Source organism: Mangifera indica, chromosome 18 (genome assembly GCF_011075055.1).
Source record: "Mangifera indica cultivar Alphonso chromosome 18, CATAS_Mindica_2.1, whole genome shotgun sequence".
Lineage (NCBI taxonomy): Eukaryota > Viridiplantae > Streptophyta > Magnoliopsida > Sapindales > Anacardiaceae > Mangifera > Mangifera indica.
In genome coordinates, this window is record NC_058154.1 from 2,231,193 (window position 1) to 2,248,489 (window position 17,297).

Genomic DNA, 17,297 nt, shown 5'->3' on the forward strand with positions numbered 1-17,297 from the left:
TTTTCGTAGATATGAGAATGGGGAGAGAATTTTTCCTTGTTGTAAAAAACGGAAAAATGATTTTTTTCTAATAAATAGGAGATGAAGAATCCTTATCATTCTTGAAACAGAGACGAGTCAAAGATAATGATTGATATCTTTTGTAGAGACGAAAACAAGGAATAAGATATTTAGCCTTGTCCCTTTTCGTTGCCGTCGCTATTGATGATATTGTTTATCTCTCCAATAATGCAAATACCGTTCATCCCATAATAATATTTGATGATACTGTATACCAACTCAAAAAAGTTCAAGTTTAAAATTGAGTTGGAGATTATAAAATTGAGTTGACAGTCAAATAAAAATCACTTGTGACTGGTTTCGCATTTAAAATCCCTTACCTGTTCAAACGAGATCCTGCAAGGAAAGCATTTCTATTGTCTCAATGTAAATTGATGGTCTTTAATCTTTTGTTTAACACCCAAGTGTTTGTATAAACAGAAATAAAACAAGGTAACCTCACCCCCCTCTGACCACACTTTGTCCTCCCATTCTGAACAGAAAAAAGGAAAACTTGAGTACTTCATCCTCCTCAACTTTCCTTCCTCTTCTTCGTATGGTCTGATTTACACATTATGAGTATGCTCTATCTAAGGCAGTTGCCTATCTTATATGCCGGAAAAAAAAAAAAAGCATGTCTACCAATCGTATTGATGAGCACCTCAAAGAGTATATCAACAAAGAGCTCTAGCAAGATAATCTCATCTTACAGCTTCTGGTGCAGAGTTGCAATAAGGGGTGTGCAAGCAAACCAACTTGGTGCATGTTAAACAAAGAGTAGCAAATCCGACTCCTATAACAAGCCCACCACTGCTTTTCCGCATGTCCAAACTCACCGCTCTCTGTACTATTCTTACGAAGCTCGGGAGTAATCCCCCACATGCGAAAACCATCACATGGTCTAGACCACTGTAGTCAATACCAGCAAATATGGCGGCAATGGCAGATGATGGACCCATGAAACCAATCAAAGCAGCTGCTGCAAGGGCGCTGGACCAGCTGTCAGTAGCCCCTAATATGCAGCTTGCCACAGCCGCACCTCGAGGGAGCCCATGTAGGGAAACAGGAAGGACCATGTGCTGACCAAGTCCATAAGCCTTAGGTGCAGCTACTCCAAGTGCAAGTCCCTCAGCCAATGCGTGGAAGGCCACTGCTCCACATGATAAGAATGACTGAAGGGAAAGAACACTCACCGGAAAACTAGTTACTGTAGGCAAGGTAACTGCTGAACTTCTCTTCCGACCCGCAAGTTTTAATACACTGATGCTCAATACATGGACAAATGCAGCCCCCGCTGCAAGCAGAGAAACAAGGGGAATAAGTCCCATCTTTGCTGTGAAAAGTAGCTGCAGTGGCCGCCAGCCACCAAGGACAAAGGCAATGCCAGAGGCTGTGCCCATGAGAAGGGCATGCTGAAGTCGGAAAGCAAGAGCGAAAGAAACAAGAACCATGCCACCAAGCAATGGCCCAAGGCCAAAAAGCAATGAAACAAAAAATCCAGACGCATCCTGTGAACTGCAAAGAGAGGGAGAATTGAAAATTTTAATCCAGGTAAAGAAAAAATACATGCTCCAGCAGTTGGGCACAAAAGAAAGCCGGCCAAATCAGTGTCAATGTTGCAATGGCACGATCGTGTTTGGGATCAGAATATCATAATTCACTCGCTTGGCAAGAGCTAAAAGTTCATTAATCTAAGGCGTTGAAGGGTGAGAAATTTAGAATGTCAAGGCTTAGCTTTAAGAGGAATTTATGATCTCATGATGTATCAACCATGTCATACCAATATGAGATTTATCATAGAAGTATAGCTTGATGCAGTGGTTATGAAGTGGTAAAGGAATATTCATTGAAGCAATGACTTCATCTTGGATTAATTCATGATAATAGATGCTACATCAATGCACACTTAGTTACAGCAATGAGTACTAAATAACTGAATGATAACAACTATGAATTGCATAAAGACAGGTATTAGACTGAGCCTGAAATATATAAATTACCACTAAGAGGCAAAAATAAATGCCAACATAAAATAACTGAAGCAAACTCAAGTAGTTGGGATATCACAAATGCATATTGCTATTCTGGTTTTCGAGTCTTCTTGACAAATAAAATAAACAAAACAACTCACTTGTAATCATGGCTGACATTCTGAAACAAAGTGCTAAGAGCTTCCATAAAAGCTACAGAAAGTGTAGCTGCTGAAGCCACTGGAGACGGAGATGCTTCCTATAGTCAAGATGCCAGTTAAACAAACATCATCATGTCTATAGCATGTAGGAACTACATTTTAACAAATTTAAAGCAAAAATACAAACAATATTCAGCTTCAAATCATGTTCATGTAGATTGCTTTATCTCTTTAAGGATGGAAAAATAGGCAAGGTGGTGAGGGCAGCCTGTCAAACAAACAGTATATAACTATTTCTGATACAATAGTAAGTATTTAGAAGTAACATTTTATCCTAAATATAGGTCTTAGTAAATTTATGACATAATAAGTATGAAGCTAAAACTCAACTAACCGAATATACATATATGAGCACAGACACAAATGGGAATTTATGACCATAAAAAAATAGTGCACAATACCATAAGCAACAAAAGATGTTTAGGACAGAGTAAAAAGTGTTATACTCACAAGTATCATCATGCAAGCAAATGTGAATTTTAATAGGAAAAAAAAGTGTCATGATATCTGAATTCCAAAACTAAATCAAATCAAAGTTTTTAACAATCAATAGGGTACAGTTCAAACAAAACCAAAGAAATCTGAAAACGTTATGGGAAATATGACCCCTAATACCAAGGGGCAACTAAGTATTTATGCATCCCATGAAAAATTACCTTGAATGCATCAGGGAGTACCTCAGCAACAACCATCCAGATCATACATCCAGCAGCAAAGCCGGTACAAAAAGGCAGGAATTTGTTAAAGGCATCAGCACACATAAATGATGGAACTGCTACAATAGGCTGCAAAGTGAAAGAAAACTGTTATAAGTTCAACCCTTTCAACACTAACTTTAAATTTTGATACATGTGACAGACCAAGATCCAGTCACCAAGGCTCCTCAAACTTACATATGCACTTGAAGGAGCAAATTTGCTAAGATTAGTTTGCACACAACCAACTAGTCGTATAACTAACCCAAAACGTACTCTTTTCATATACCAAATAGTATGCAAATAATTATATATACCATGACAGATGTTTTGCATCATTCTACTCGGAGTGACATACAAAACATTGAACAAAACCAGCATAAAAGAAAGTAGTTTTACCAAATTTAGACCAACTGATAACAAATCTTCTCATAGATATCTAGTCCAGAGCTTTGCTTTAAAATACATGTTATCTCATTCATAATTATTTCTCTGGAACTATGACTTTACCATAACATAAGATCAATGATTCATTTTGTCTTACATGGTTTTACAAGCTCAAAGGCCAATGATATACTGAATTATAAGCTGTTACCTGGGGTAAGGATGTAATTACACTCCATAACATTGCATTTTGTGGAGAAACGCCCCTAGAAGCAAGCACCATGCTCACAGCTAAACCCTCAGGTATATTGTGCACAGCGATAGCCAGAGTTACCAAAAGGCCTTGCGAAAAGCCTTTTGAGCCAGCAAAGGAAACTCCAACACCAGAGCCCTCCCCAAATGAATGAAGAGTCATGATGCCGATGACAAGTACAACTTTAGTTGCATCTGCACCTTTTATATCCAACATACTTACTTCGCCATATCGTTCAAGAAACTGAAAAGAAAAGATATTTAATGTTACGGGGAAGTTAGTGCATGTAAACATGGACCAATATGTGCAAAAGAATATGATTTGAAAACACAATATTAAGTCTATATACAAACATTGACTTTTGATCTGAAATATACATATTGAAAGAACATTTAAGAATTGATGAATGTGTGCCTACAATGAATAATGAACCAGTAAATAAGTATCCAAGAACCAGTAAGAAGTTTAGCAATGAAAGCCGACAAAAACTTTGTTAATGAAAAATGAAAGACTACAGCCATCACCTTTTTACAAAGTAAAATGAAAACACCACCAGATAAAATCCCAATCACAACCCAATTGCCTGTATTGTGGCCCTGTCCCTCCTGTATCAAGTCAAAGCTTGCAGCCAGCATCACACCAGAAGCCATTCCATTGCATATTCCAGCCCATTGAGGTTCAAGCTCCACAAAGAAGAATGGGACTGCACCTAAACCAGTGGCAGCAGCCATTGCCAATGTAAATAAAGCCACAGTAGACACCGAGACTCTGCTGTGACTACTCTTCCTCTCATGCAGCGCACTATCGCTGTCATCAAAACTTAAGGTATTCTCGGTACCAGTTCCATCTATAACACTGTCTTTTCTTCGAGGAGCAGTTCTTATCCTCTGTAAATTTCTGCTTTCAGACTCTGCGGTCACACATCCAAATAACACTAAGAAGAACACCAAAATTATAAGGACCGGTCTGAATGTCAACTGCATTGCTCTCTGCCTATGCATCACAAAAACACACTTGTTTGAACAGCACCCATCATGTTGATTGCACTAAGACAGAGAGACAATTCCATACACATGAATAACTGAAAGAATGCCCTCATAAGCAAATTTCTATGCAGAAGTCAAGAACCCCAAAGCAAGTCAACGCAAATATGGTTGGTCAACACCTGCCGCAATCTAAAAAATTAGAATTTGTATAAGCAATTGCAACCGGGTTGCAATAGTCAGAAACTTGAGCAACACAAAATTTAATATAATAATACAACTGCACATGAGCTATAAGAAACACACCATTTATCATCTAAAACAAACCAGAATAAAATCAGCATAAATCCCAAAAATATAAAGAATTTGGTTAACCCACAAAAAATCAGGAAGTAAAATTTTCTCGAAATTGAAAAAAAGGAATTATAGTCACAACCCCATTGCAATATCGAAGCGGGAGATCATTTACTAATCAATCAATGAAGAAAATGAAAGCCCGAAAAACAAAAAAACAACATCAATTATAAATAAAACCTAAAATATCCAATAGAAGATTACAAGTCTACAAGAGAAACACGATAAAATTGGAAGATGGGTTTGATACAAAATTCCTAAAATTTACAGGAAATATTAAAAAGGATGGAACTTACCAACCGAAACAAAGGATCTTGATTGATTGATTGCTGACACAAACTCGTGAATCCAATAAGACATAGTAGAGTACATTCCAAGGAATAAACTCAAATTGATCTGCTTGCAGATAAAATTTTATAATTTTTTAAAGCAAATAAGAGAAAAATTATCAATTTCAATTAAAATTAAAAAAAAATGATAAATCATGGCACGTTGTTTTCAGGAAATGATCCCAAAACCACAACTCAATACCAGATTTCTCGCTACCGGTTTCAGACCAGACAAATGACACTTTAGAGAGTCAACCTGAGAAAGCACTCTGTCAATCGGTGGTCAGTTTGACCATTCTGCACCCTACTCTTTTGTTTGTTGCAAATTAATAATATTATTATATACCGCAAATATGTGCATAAATGAGTATATATATAAATAACTCAAGATATAATTAAATAATTTTAAATTAATAATAAAATAATATTTGATTATATAATAATATATTTATATAAAAATATATATAACATTACTCATAATAATATATTATTTATGTATCTAAATTATATAAAAAAATATAATTTTATTATAAAAATAATTTAATTTTGGAGATGTAAATATCCTTTTTAAAATATCAAAACATAATAAAATTTTATAAATTCAAGTTTTCAGAAACCGAAAAAAATTATTAACATTTTTAATGTTTTAAAAAATTATAATTTACCTTAAATATATTATTATATAAAGTTAATATTTATATATATTTTATAGTAATCTGAGATTATATAATAATTTTAAGAAATTAATAATATAATTTCATTTTTACATTGTGTCAAATTTTTTATTCATAAATAGAGTTTAATTTCAAATTATCTAAAAGTGAAATGTTTTTAGGTGTGGAAAAAATGTAATTTAATCAAATTATTCGGATTTCCTCTTTCCTTTTTTGTATAATGTATATCTCAATCTGAAAATATCAAAACATTTCTAGAAAATTAGTTTATTTTTATCCATAAATATTTTACCCTTTTTATTAAATATGATAATGATACAAGCCTCTTTAAGATCTTTTTATTTTTGGGTATTTATTTTATTTTTTCAATTTTTATTTTTATGTATTAAAAAATGTTGCAAGAGTTGGTGTAATGCAAATTCAATGATGTTACCACTATTTCAATATCAATGTAAAATATTCTACAACAGTCTAATTAAAGGTGAATTTAATTCGAACTAATTTCGAATCGTTATTTAGCTTGGCTTTAATTGAAGTTCACTTCGTCGACTATTCTTGTAACTTCTTCTACAATTTTTCTCTATTTTTTTATTTACAATTCTTCTTATTTTCTTACTATTTAAATAAACTAATCTGATCTTAAATTGATTATTTTAAATTTAAGTTAAACTCAAATTTATCATTTTTTAAATTCAATTGAACTTAAATCTATCCCTCAAGTTAAATAATTGTAAATTATTTATCTCACATATGAAATGTAAGATTGAGGTCTAAACTGACTTGACTTAAATTAAATTTAATGTAAAGTTCACTCCTAAAAGTTAACATGAAAAAGAAGTAGTATTCAAGTCATTTGACTAAAATTTATTTTAAAATTTTAATTATGCCAATTGTTATGTTAATGTTATGTTGATATCATCGACATAAACATTCGATTAAGCCAATCAACCCATGATCTAGACCATTAACTGAATCTAGGTTTAAAAACAATGGTATGTACATCCCATATTAATTCAATAATTTAATCATAAATAAAAATTTCTACAAATAGTCTAAGGAATTTAATATGATTCCATCCTTCAAGGTTCTTTTAACTAGGGATTGATTTGGTTCAAAATAATGTGAATATTATTAACCTAACGATCTCGAATAGAGGTTTCAATTCAATTTGAGATTATCTCGTGTTTTTATCTGACAATATTGTTTATCATTCTGATGATATTATTCAGTTCACCAACAATTTTTTAAATAAATTTGAGCCAACTTTAGGCTTAGCTCAGATTGAATCCCACCTTACATTTACCTCTTCTGAAGAGTTCCATACTTGAATGGTAAGACTTCAAGCTACCACTACTACAGTACTACGGCACATGAAAAACCAAATTAAAACTCCTTTTCTGGGTGTTGACGAGGGGAAATGGTGGGAATGACACCACTCACAAGATTACTGCCTGATATATCAGATGAAAAATATTGATCCCTTGTCATGAACGATGAAGAAGCTGATTCTGATGTTGATTTACTGGTAGAATGTATGGAGGTGGATTCAGAAAATGTTGCATCAGTTTCTGGCATCATCTTCAGTATGTTTTCCAGCTCCCTTGCTACATCCAACATGGATGGCCGACGTTCTGTCTTGTCATGGCAACAATTGAGGGCCAACGCTACAAACCTCTCCAAGCACTCAGATGGGCAGGGTCCCATTCTATTGTCTATGATGGAGAGCATCAAGCCCGATTCACAAGCTGCATTCACCTGGATATAGGTTTCGTTTTCTCATAAGAAAAAATGCAACAGAGAATAGATATTCAAGAAAGAGTTTTCTGTGTGAGAAAGTACCTCGCGAACTATGTTTTTTCCATGTGATATTGGTTCCATGCCAGTCAAAAGCTCCAGGAATACAACTCCGAGGCTATAAACATCACTTTTGTCTGTCAACTTATGAGTTAAAAGGTATTCTGGATCAAGGTAGCCCTGCATGTATATGATCATTGGATATGTGTATACTTGTTATGAAGCTGGATATTTGTTGAGAAAGTTAATTTTGTGAACCTTTATTATCCTGGAACATGTGAATGAGCAAAGTTTTATAGATTCAAACTTACTGGTGTTCCTTTGACAATCGTGGAGACATGAGTTGCTATGGTTCCTTGATCATCCAGGGCTGGAGCAAGCCGCGAGAGTCCAAAATCAGCAACTTTAGCAATAAGCTTGGAGTCCAGAAGTATGTTGCTGGCTTTGATATCTCGATGGAACACAGGCGGGTTTGCTTCAGTATGGAGGTAAAGAATCCCTTTAGCTGCATGTAATGCAATGCGGACCCTCATACTGAAATTGAGGCATGCCTTATCTTTACCTACATTTAAATTTCACCATCAAAATTTTAAGCCAGGAAAAGAAAAATAGAAGGGGTTTCATACCAGAAAGCCAGTGTCTCAAGGTGCCATTAGGTATGTACTCATACACCAGCATCTGCATAAGTACCAAGAACACAAGCAGATGGTTCATATCTGTGATTGAACAAATTTGTATAGACTTTTTTTTTTCTTGGGTAAAATATTCACAAATCAGATGTCTTGGCATCTACAAGACCATACCTGCTCCTCTTCTTCATCACAATAGCCCAACAAAGCAACCAGGTTCCGGTGATGTAATCTTGACAATAATTTTATCTCTGTCAAGAATTCCTTTTGGCCCTGTACAGATCCTATTTCTGCACGTTTTATGGCGACAATTGTATTGTCAGATAAAACTCCTCTATAAACCCTTCCATAACCTCCTTGACCAACTTGAGTTGAGCTGTTAAAGTTGTCAGTTGCCGATGCCAAATCCTTGAACCTGAAGGCCTTCACTCCATCAATTTTCGTTGAAATTTTTCTGGCTGCAAAGCGTAAGGAAGTTCACACTTCTTTCCCAGTAGTATGCTAATATTGAAGATCTTGCAAAAATAAATCATAGGTGGTTGTATAAGAAAGCTCACACAAACGCCTTCTTGACATTGATTGCTGACTTCTGGCATGTCTTCTTGTCACCAGGAATGTTAGAGTTGCAGTTATTGGCACAGCACTGGCAATGGCTCCAACTAAAATTGCTGCCAAAACGCCTTCACTAATACTACTAGTCCTTCTTGTCACAGGAATCACTGAATCATAAGTAAAAATCAAGAGAGCATTTACAAATTGCAGCATGCAGATAAACAGTTTCATTAGAACAAATTAAAGAGCAATGGCAAGCTTAGGTAATTACTACTGGCATAAGGTCCAAGGAGAGTGAAGTTGAGCAGCTCATATGGTCCAAATAGTTCATTACCAGAAAATGCCCAGGATGTAAATATGCGTCCAATTCGGTACACCTCACTTGAATTAAACATAGTTGTGTTGGCTGGAGGAAACAGCTTCAAATACATCCTTAGACGAGGTCCTTTCTCCCGAACAAACGAATCAATTGATAGTTGATATAAGCTTAAGTTGAGAGAAGTAGTTACATATGCTGAAAAATTGCTGGCATATGGAGGGAAATAATAGAAACTTGGACTTTTTAGCCGGTATCCAATTCGCAAAGGTGCTGCACAGGCACATAAATCACCAGATGCTGGGTCATATTCGTAGAAATTATCCAGGGGACATTCATGAGTAGGACACTTTGAATTGGTCGGTATTGCAGGTTTCCCATCATCTTCTGTTTGAGAATCACAAAATTGGCCTATGTTTGGTATATTTGCATTTGTGCAGATAGGATTGCCGCCAAGCCTTAACATAAACCGATAAAATGATAAGAAATAAATGGCAAACTTAAGGAGCAATATGCAGATCAGCTTTTCCGATATTAAAGTATTTGTAGTTTTCATGATGACCAGAATAACCGGAAGATAGTAGAAAATCAAGTAGTAAAAAGGAAAAATATAATAAACATATAACATCTTGGGGCAATAACTTGACTCACTATCAAGATATTGTCCCTTTTGGACACAGGCCTGGTTTTGCATTTGACATTTAAGAAATTCATAAACTATATAACAAATCTTCTCTCATCATCCTATAAAGACTCCAACATTTGTCTCGTACTTTTACACCGATCTTTTCTTATCATTTCATACAGACCTAGCATCCGTGGCTAAGGAGTAAGTTATTTAACTAATCTTCTATTATCATCCCATACATACCTATTATATCTTCCATGCACTGATACCAATCCTCTTTTATCATCGCATACATACTTAACATCTCTCCAGTGTTCTGATGTCATTTGTAATAATCCGGTTAAATAGCTCGACCCGTTGTCAAAGTATTATTTATTTTAGACATATTCCATCACGATTGAATTCAAGTGGTGACTTGAATTCTAGTAGGGGTTAGGATCTTATTTGCTAGTTAGTCTAATCGAACATAATGGGTATGACTTATGGATTGGAGTGACCTACTATACTACATGTATGACATATTATGGAAATGCGACCAATAAGTATACGTGTCGAATAACTGTCAACTAGAGTTTGTTCACCAAAGTTATATTCAAGAGTATGTAATGTAAGTGAGAGTGTGTGCCACAATTAGAGTACACTAAGATTATGAGCTCAGAAAGAGAGAGCATAGAAATCTCTTCTTCATTCATGGTGAAATTTTCTCCATTATTTATGCATGGTTTTTCTGTATTGTGTTTCTGAAGTAAGTACTTGTGTTCTTGTATTGAGTATTTGTGCATTTTTGCTGTTTGTTCTTTTAGTTTTCGTAACATCCTCATTCATAGTGTAATGGACTAGCAACATTTTCCTAATAAGAAAACAACATACCTGACTGTGACATTGTTTGGAGGATTTAGATCTCCTAAAATGCTTGAGAATGAATTGTTCCGCAGATCACTGCATTTTGAATGGGAACAAAGATAAATGACAGGCAATAGATATGTTTTACAGAGCCAGGCTAACAAAACCAATGAAGCTAACTCCAAAAAAAATTAACAAATGAGAACACTTAATTCATATTTCAGAATAATAAGTTGTCGATGAGACATCCAGGAATTAGTGAAGCATAACAGCAAATGAAAAAAGGTTTCATTTTTGAGATCTTACAGTGACAATCTATCATTTGAACTGATGGGCTTCTTCTGCCATATGCTAGCTGGGATGGAACCATTCAAAAAGTTGTTCTCAAGTGACCTGAAGCAGAAGATAATTTGAAAATCTTATCCAAAGTGCTTAAAAAGATCATGGACATAATAATTCATTGGAAATGACAAGGAAAAGTTAGAAGTATATATGATCTCACAGTCTCTGAAGAAAAGGAAGCTCTGCAAAACTTTCTGGGATGGATCCAGTAAGATTGTTTTCTGACAGATCACTGATATGGCAAAAATAAAATTACTCTGACATCCTCTCCATTTTAGTTATCTATTTTGAACAAAATTGTAAAAACACACCTATAGGCAAATCCCACACTAAGCAAGGGAGAAATGTTGGGTATGTATAGACATCCCACATTGTTTTTGGACATACTAAGACAAAACTGGTTAAATAGTTTATGAGGTTTTAAACTGTTAAGATATGTTTTAGATTGCAAAACCCAAAAAGAAAACTATGATGGACTATGCATTCAAAGTACATGATGTTTTGACAGTAGGTTGGGCTATGAACTAGGACGTTGAGAAAAAAAAAAGTGACAAGTTTACACGCCATTACATACATGTTTCTCACAAAATCAGAAAGCTTATCTGATGGTATGTGTCCAGTGAGTTGATTCCTGCTAAGATCCCTGTCACAAGTCCAGTAAAAAATATAAAAGTTGAATTTCTGCAAGAGCTAATGCAACCTACTGGAAGAGAATTACAAAAAATCTGATACAAATCAGAACAATACTCAAAACTTACAGATAGTAAAACCTTGAAATCCTGCTAAGATCAGGAACAGCTCCCTGCAAGCTGCAATCTCTAAGACTTCTGCCAATTTCGGGAGAGAAAAGTAAAGCAGCATCAGCATAGCCTATTCTTTGATGTATGGCAAAAACAAACTATCATTTTGATGCTTCCAACAACAGTGACCAACTAGTGATATTTGCAACCTGAAGCATCTATGTTCTCAATATCAACCATGGCCATGACATGAACATTGCACAGGTACTTCAGGTTTCAAACTCAAATTGAAGTAACTTTTAGTGGATCCTGCTATATAATCAGTTCATAGAAACTCCTCTTGGAGTTCCTTACAAGTTTAGGTGCTTTATGACTAGAATTATACAATCACTGGTATGTTAAAAAAAATAGATCTCAAGGCCAAACAATACACATAATTGTTCAGTAGAAGAGTGTGATTGCAGTTGCCCTTACAGTTTTAATAAGTTGGGAAAGTTTCCATACATGCGTGGAATTTCTGCACCAGCAAAGTTGTTGTTATCAAGTTGACTGCAGAGGGAAAAAAGAAGAAAAATATAATCAGTAAAATAATTTGCAATCTGATAAACCAAGTTGCCAGTAAACCTAACCCCATTTAGAATGCCCTTAATTCATACCATCAATGAAGCAAATACAATCAAGCAGATATGTAGGAATAGTTAAGATCAAGTAAAATAAAAATTGTGACAGTATGGGGCAGACTAACATACAGTATGCGCAAAGCTGGCATCTCTGAGTATTCTAGTGGGAGATATCCGGTCAAGTTATTATTATCCACAAGCCTGCAAGCATGTGTTTAATCAAACACATATCATTCATGAACAGATAACAGCTTTTAGTACAGAGAAACAGTCCAAACGAAAACAATACTGCAGAAAATATATGATAAAAACAAAATCTTTTTTATAAACTCACAAATGAAGAAGTTCGGATAATCTGGAAAGCTCAGGTGGAAGTTGACCAACAATTGAGTTGTTGTTCAAGTGACTGCAATATTTAAGATACATCAGAAGACAAAATGAGGGGAAGAAATATAATTGCCTTGCTGCATGGTACAATCCTTTGGATCAAAAATCCACTTACAGGTGTTTCACTCTGCTCAAGTTAGCAAAGGATTTTGGTATTGTGCCCGCGATACTGTTGACGTCTACTTGGAGTCTATCCAGGTTTGAAAGTTTGCCTAGCTCTTCTGGTAAAGATCCTGATAATCTGTTTCCATTCAAGAGTCTGCGCAAGCATGTACACCATACAAAGTATAGTATTCTCTAACAACATCATATTTGGATGGGAAAAGGACAATTTTCCACCGAAGTTTTGATGAAATGACAAATATATATTCGTGACAAATGAAAAATCCAAATACTTGTTACAGTTTTAATCTGTTAGGATACACAAAAAATTTTTTGTTTAGGTTAAGAGGTAAAATCATTATTTTATCAGTAATATTAAAATAATTAAAATTACATCTAATTTCCCCCTCTTAGTTTGAAAAACTAATATTTCCCTCTTTGATTAAGTTTTAAAAAATTTACTTTCCCCCCTAAGATACCAAACTTGAAATTCAACCATTTTCTTTGGCGAACGGTGGACCAACAATGAAGGAACAAGATGGAGTCGTTTTGATTTGGACAAAGAGCATCGTCCAGAGAATGGACAACGCTTTGTCATTTAGTGAAGGATAATGAGTGTCGTCTAGCAATGTGTCACGTCGATCGTCGGTGGTCGGAGGGAGAGGTGAAAAAAAAACTTAGAGATTTGGGGGGGGGGGGAGGAGTCACTTTTCAAAGTTCAGGTATGGGGGTTAAATGTTTAATTTTAAAATTTGAGGGGGCAAATAAAATTAAATTATATATTTTTAAATATTATTATTAAATAACAATCTTACCTTTATATTTAATAGAAAATTTCATAAACAGTTTAGGGATGGGTGAGTGCTTGAGTTTTTAATCTGTCGTGAGTGTATTATTAAGATTGAGCTAAAACTTGGTTGGGAAATAGTGCTTTGCCTTATTTGGATATAAATAATTTTATGAACACCTGCATCTACAACTTACAAGTGTGATAAAGATGACATATTCCCTATCTCCTTTGGTATGCTTCCTGTCAGATCATTCCACATGAAATCCCTGCCAGCAGACAATAAATGAAAAAATCTTTTGGCAAAACTGCATGATTAACTTGGAAGATATAAGATAAAATCTCATTTTCTTAAGATATCAACTTCTGTGAATTTTATGTCTCACAAAATTTGAAGATGAGATAATAGTCCAAGCTCAGGTGCTAATGATCCTGAAAGATTCATGTTCAGCAGCCGCCTGTATCAAAGATAAAAATTTAGAATCATTAACTGTCACATCTTTAGAATATGAAGATTCGGCAAGCCAGAATATAGGCAACTAAGAGCATGACTAACATCAGGAAATTCCAAGTAATAGCAAACATGAAAGAGGTAAAAAGGGGTATTGGAAGGACATACAGCTCCTGAACATGCAGGTAACCATCTGTCCCGTTAATCGAGTCAAAACAAAGAACTCCAGTCCAATTTGATAGGCATGGATCTTCCTGGTTCCAGTTTATGAGACTGTCCATAGGATCGATTAATCTGCTCCGGACTGCTACCAATGCACTGACTGCAAATGGGCATTAGCAAATATAGATACCTCTACAACAATCAGGGGATAAGGAAGTAATTATCTTTTAATGCTAAACCCTCTGAAAATGTAGAAAAGATACATACAACCCAACACCTAAATTCAAGACCTCATCAGTCCCTTGCTGTAGAATTTTTTTCAAAAACAAGATAGTTCAAGAATAGGCAGAACATGATGAGGCAGATCATTTATGTAAATGTATCTCACAAACTATGAAATTTATGTGCACAAATGATGCACCTTGAGATCAAAAATTGTACTTTACACCTGGTGGGATGCTTGGAAACGAGGTGGGCTGTTTGGTGTATTTTAGTTCTTTCGGTTTATTTGTATGACTTCAAACACTTGACTGACTTTACACTGATGCAAATTAGGCAGCAGAAATCATCTGGTATTCAGGATATAATGTGGAATTTAGCGCAGAAAAGTTCAAAAGTAGATAGATGTTATAAATTTATTAAGAACTTGTAGATGAGAAAAGCTACATATGAAAACTTGGTAGTGAGAGATATGAAGAAAATGGAAAAAAAAAAAAAAACTTAAATTGCAGCAAGAATCACCTTCTGAAGGATCTGTAATCTGAGCAACTGCAAAAACCACCAAGTAACCATAAGATGCCACATAAAGAAATCCACAAAATCTCGTCCCCATCATCTTGATACCCTAAAAAGCTACCAAGAGCAGAAATTGCATGTGTCAGTGATAATTTGGAATTAACAGAATATTTGATTCCCACAAAAGAATGTGCATTTAAACCCCAGAAGATCATGAAGCATGATGAAAGGGGAACGGGAACAATGAATTCAAATTTTCTATCAAAATGCTAGTCTTATAGACTTACTTGGCGAATGGCGATCATTAGTTGACTTTTCTTCTTCTTGAGTTCAAAAACAAAAAGATAAATCTAGCCACAAGTGGAACTATCAAATTTATTGCAAAAAAAATACCTTAAAACACCCGAAGATAATATCTTACTTGACAAGAAACAAATGAAATATGTGGATCCGAAACCTTGGAGCTGGCAGCGTAAAAACTCAACCAAATGAAGTCAAGCAGCCCTATGGTCCATGAAAGCTAAAGAAAACAGATCAACACAGACCAACAAAAAATAAGTTTCTGATAAAATGTTGTCGTCTTATATGTAAGGTTATAGTAGCAGCGATAAGAAATCTTAATGTTTATTATAGTGGAAGATAGTTTTTCCTTGTTGACGCAGAGAAGTATGGGAAGATCATTTTGTAGCTTCTCACTATTACGGGGATGAAATATCTATTCACGCTCTTGAGAGTGATAGATACAAGATGTAATTGCTTCAAGTTTTCTTGGAGTGATATTTATCCAGGAGATACACCATATAACATAGATCACCATAGACACTTCTAGGTGGAGGGAAAAAGGTTTCTGAGATGGCACAGTCATCCTGTCAGTTCATCTAAAACCCCAAAAGATAATAAGCTTTCTATTTTCTTCATAAGAAATTTTGACAGACAATAAAAGAAGCAACCTTTTGGTCCTCTTGTTTTCACATTCGTTTAAGGAGAAGCTTTTGCTTCAGTTTTTTACTACTATAATGAAGATATACTTGTTACACAACTCGCATGATCTGAACTTGAATCATGAAATGTTGGGGCCACGTCGGGAAGACCAACTTAGTCTTCCTGGTGGCCATATCCGGCACAGCCCAATGCCGCCTTTAATTGTATGTCATAAAGTACATGATCTAGTCAATCCAAGTTTATCCATCAACCCAAACAATTAAGTTGAATTTAGCATTTCCCAGTCCCAAATGCAATTATTTACCCACCAATTGCAATATCATTTCCGAAATGATTTGGTCACCAGCAGCTAAATTGTTTGCAGGATCCGATGCCATAGACAATTCAACAACAAAGGGCATTCAAAAAGGCTCTCTCAGCGCTGCTTTCTCTCTTGGCAAAAAAGCTCCCACTTGATGCCATTGAAATGAGAAATACAAAGTAAGTTATAAAAAGGCAACTGCAAGCTTTTTAAACCTTGGAAGTTCCTTCAAATGCATACAGGCATATATTCAATTGCACGGACACTATTGAGAGGAGCCACATAAAATGTTTTTTGACAAGCCAGCAGCTTTGATAGGTTTAGGAGCCAATCACAATAAACTGTCTATCAGTACCCATAATAGATGCAGATGTCAAACAATAGTATTATCTAGTAGAGCTTACGGACGAGAAGGAGCCACAGCATCATGGGTTAACATTTCCTTTGCGTCTCTGTATAATAGTAGCCTAATTATATAATTATACAATCATTTATGTATTCAAAATATGTACGTGTAATATTGCTCCCCAAGATATAATTAATTGGAAAAAAAAATCAAAAAATGAAACAATGTACGATACAATTCGTAATTTGATTTAAGAGTTACTAATACCACAAACATCAACTTACAAACTTTAAGTTTTCCACTTTACTTTTTCATTTATTAGATTTTTGTAAGAAAAATTCTTACTTTTTTCTTTTACATTTGATTGATTCAATCATAGAAAATTTACTTTTTTACTGTTTAATATAATTTTTTCACAAGGGTATTACTTTCTGCATGAATTTGTTTTTTAATTAAAATATTTATTCAATTATATTGGGGTAGCAAGGCCGTAGCGTTTAGCAAGTAATGTTTCAGAGCCAATATTGGATCAGTTGATGGAATGCATTCAAGCAGAATTTGGTGATTAGTCTAATTTGGATGCAGACTCATGAGTTTGATGACAAACACTCTAAAATTGGAGTTAAAAATATTTAACTTCCAGAAACTCGAGTTCGTTTGAGTCAAATACATTTGAGACTTTCTTGAAGATGAATTCAACCCTACTCTTTGTCCATCT

The 17,297-nt window shown here is 34.9% G+C and overlaps 2 protein-coding genes across 6 annotated transcripts; both read right to left on the minus strand.

The window, feature by feature from the left end:
- Nucleotides 1-397: 397 nt before the first annotated feature.
- LOC123202116 (putative zinc transporter At3g08650) lies at nucleotides 398-5,459 on the minus strand. Of its 3 annotated transcripts, none has more exons than XM_044617866.1 (6): nucleotides 5,196-5,459; nucleotides 4,087-4,727; nucleotides 3,521-3,805; nucleotides 2,887-3,015; nucleotides 2,171-2,268; nucleotides 398-1,554 (listed from the first exon to the last, which is right to left on the minus strand). In XM_044617866.1, the coding sequence occupies exons 2-6, from the start codon at nucleotides 4,561-4,563 to the stop codon at nucleotides 741-743; spliced, it is 1,803 nt and encodes a 600-aa protein (XP_044473801.1). In that variant the 5' UTR covers nucleotides 4,564-4,727; nucleotides 5,196-5,459; the 3' UTR covers nucleotides 398-740. The 3 variants fall into 3 exon arrangements, with proteins under 3 accessions (XP_044473801.1, XP_044473802.1, XP_044473803.1); XM_044617867.1 differs by having other exon boundaries at nucleotides 4,087-4,737; XM_044617868.1 differs by lacking the exon at nucleotides 5,196-5,459 and adding an exon at nucleotides 5,104-5,137.
- Nucleotides 5,460-7,178: 1,719 nt separating this feature from the next.
- LOC123202231 (probable LRR receptor-like serine/threonine-protein kinase At1g06840) lies at nucleotides 7,179-15,247 on the minus strand. Of its 3 annotated transcripts, XM_044618056.1 has the most exons (21): nucleotides 14,997-15,247; nucleotides 14,262-14,415; nucleotides 14,029-14,100; nucleotides 13,840-13,911; nucleotides 12,869-13,012; nucleotides 12,701-12,772; nucleotides 12,496-12,567; nucleotides 12,221-12,295; nucleotides 11,765-11,833; nucleotides 11,581-11,649; nucleotides 11,167-11,238; nucleotides 10,971-11,057; nucleotides 10,692-10,760; nucleotides 9,149-9,651; nucleotides 8,883-9,044; nucleotides 8,500-8,783; nucleotides 8,323-8,374; nucleotides 8,141-8,258; nucleotides 8,008-8,068; nucleotides 7,742-7,876; nucleotides 7,179-7,657 (listed from the first exon to the last, which is right to left on the minus strand). In XM_044618056.1, exons 1-21 carry the CDS (start codon nucleotides 15,088-15,090, stop codon nucleotides 7,286-7,288), a joined length of 2,808 nt encoding a protein of 935 aa, XP_044473991.1. In that variant the 5' UTR covers nucleotides 15,091-15,247; the 3' UTR covers nucleotides 7,179-7,285. The 3 variants fall into 3 exon arrangements, with proteins under 3 accessions (XP_044473991.1, XP_044473990.1, XP_044473992.1); XM_044618055.1 differs by having other exon boundaries at nucleotides 8,008-8,258; nucleotides 14,997-15,245; XM_044618057.1 differs by lacking the exons at nucleotides 12,496-12,567; nucleotides 12,701-12,772; nucleotides 12,869-13,012 and having other exon boundaries at nucleotides 8,008-8,258; nucleotides 14,997-15,245.
- Between the last annotated feature and the right edge of the window lie 2,050 nt (nucleotides 15,248-17,297).

Excerpts from the sequence above, each read along its gene's own strand:
- LOC123202116 (XM_044617866.1), bottom strand. The coding sequence starts at position 4,563 with ATGCATAGGCAGAGAGCAATGCAGTTGACATTCAGACCGGTCCTTATA. Across the intron at positions 3,806-4,086 it reads TCATTTTACTTTGTAAAAAG|TTTCTTGAACGATATGGCGA; the intron begins GTGATGGCTGTA and ends TTTTCTTTTCAG. Across the intron at positions 3,016-3,520 it reads TAATTACATCCTTACCCCAG|CCTATTGTAGCAGTTCCATC; the intron begins GTAACAGCTTAT and ends TTCACTTTGCAG.
- LOC123202231 (XM_044618055.1), bottom strand. The coding sequence starts at position 15,090 with ATGATGGGGACGAGATTTTGTGGATTTCTTTATGTGGCATCTTATGGT. Across the intron at positions 12,773-12,868 it reads TTGAGCAGAGTGAAACACCT|TCACTTGAACAACAACTCAA; the intron begins GTAAGTGGATTT and ends TAAATATTGCAG. Across the intron at positions 11,650-11,764 it reads ATTTCAAGGTTTTACTATCT|GGATCTTAGCAGGAATCAAC; the intron begins GTAAGTTTTGAG and ends GACTTGTGACAG.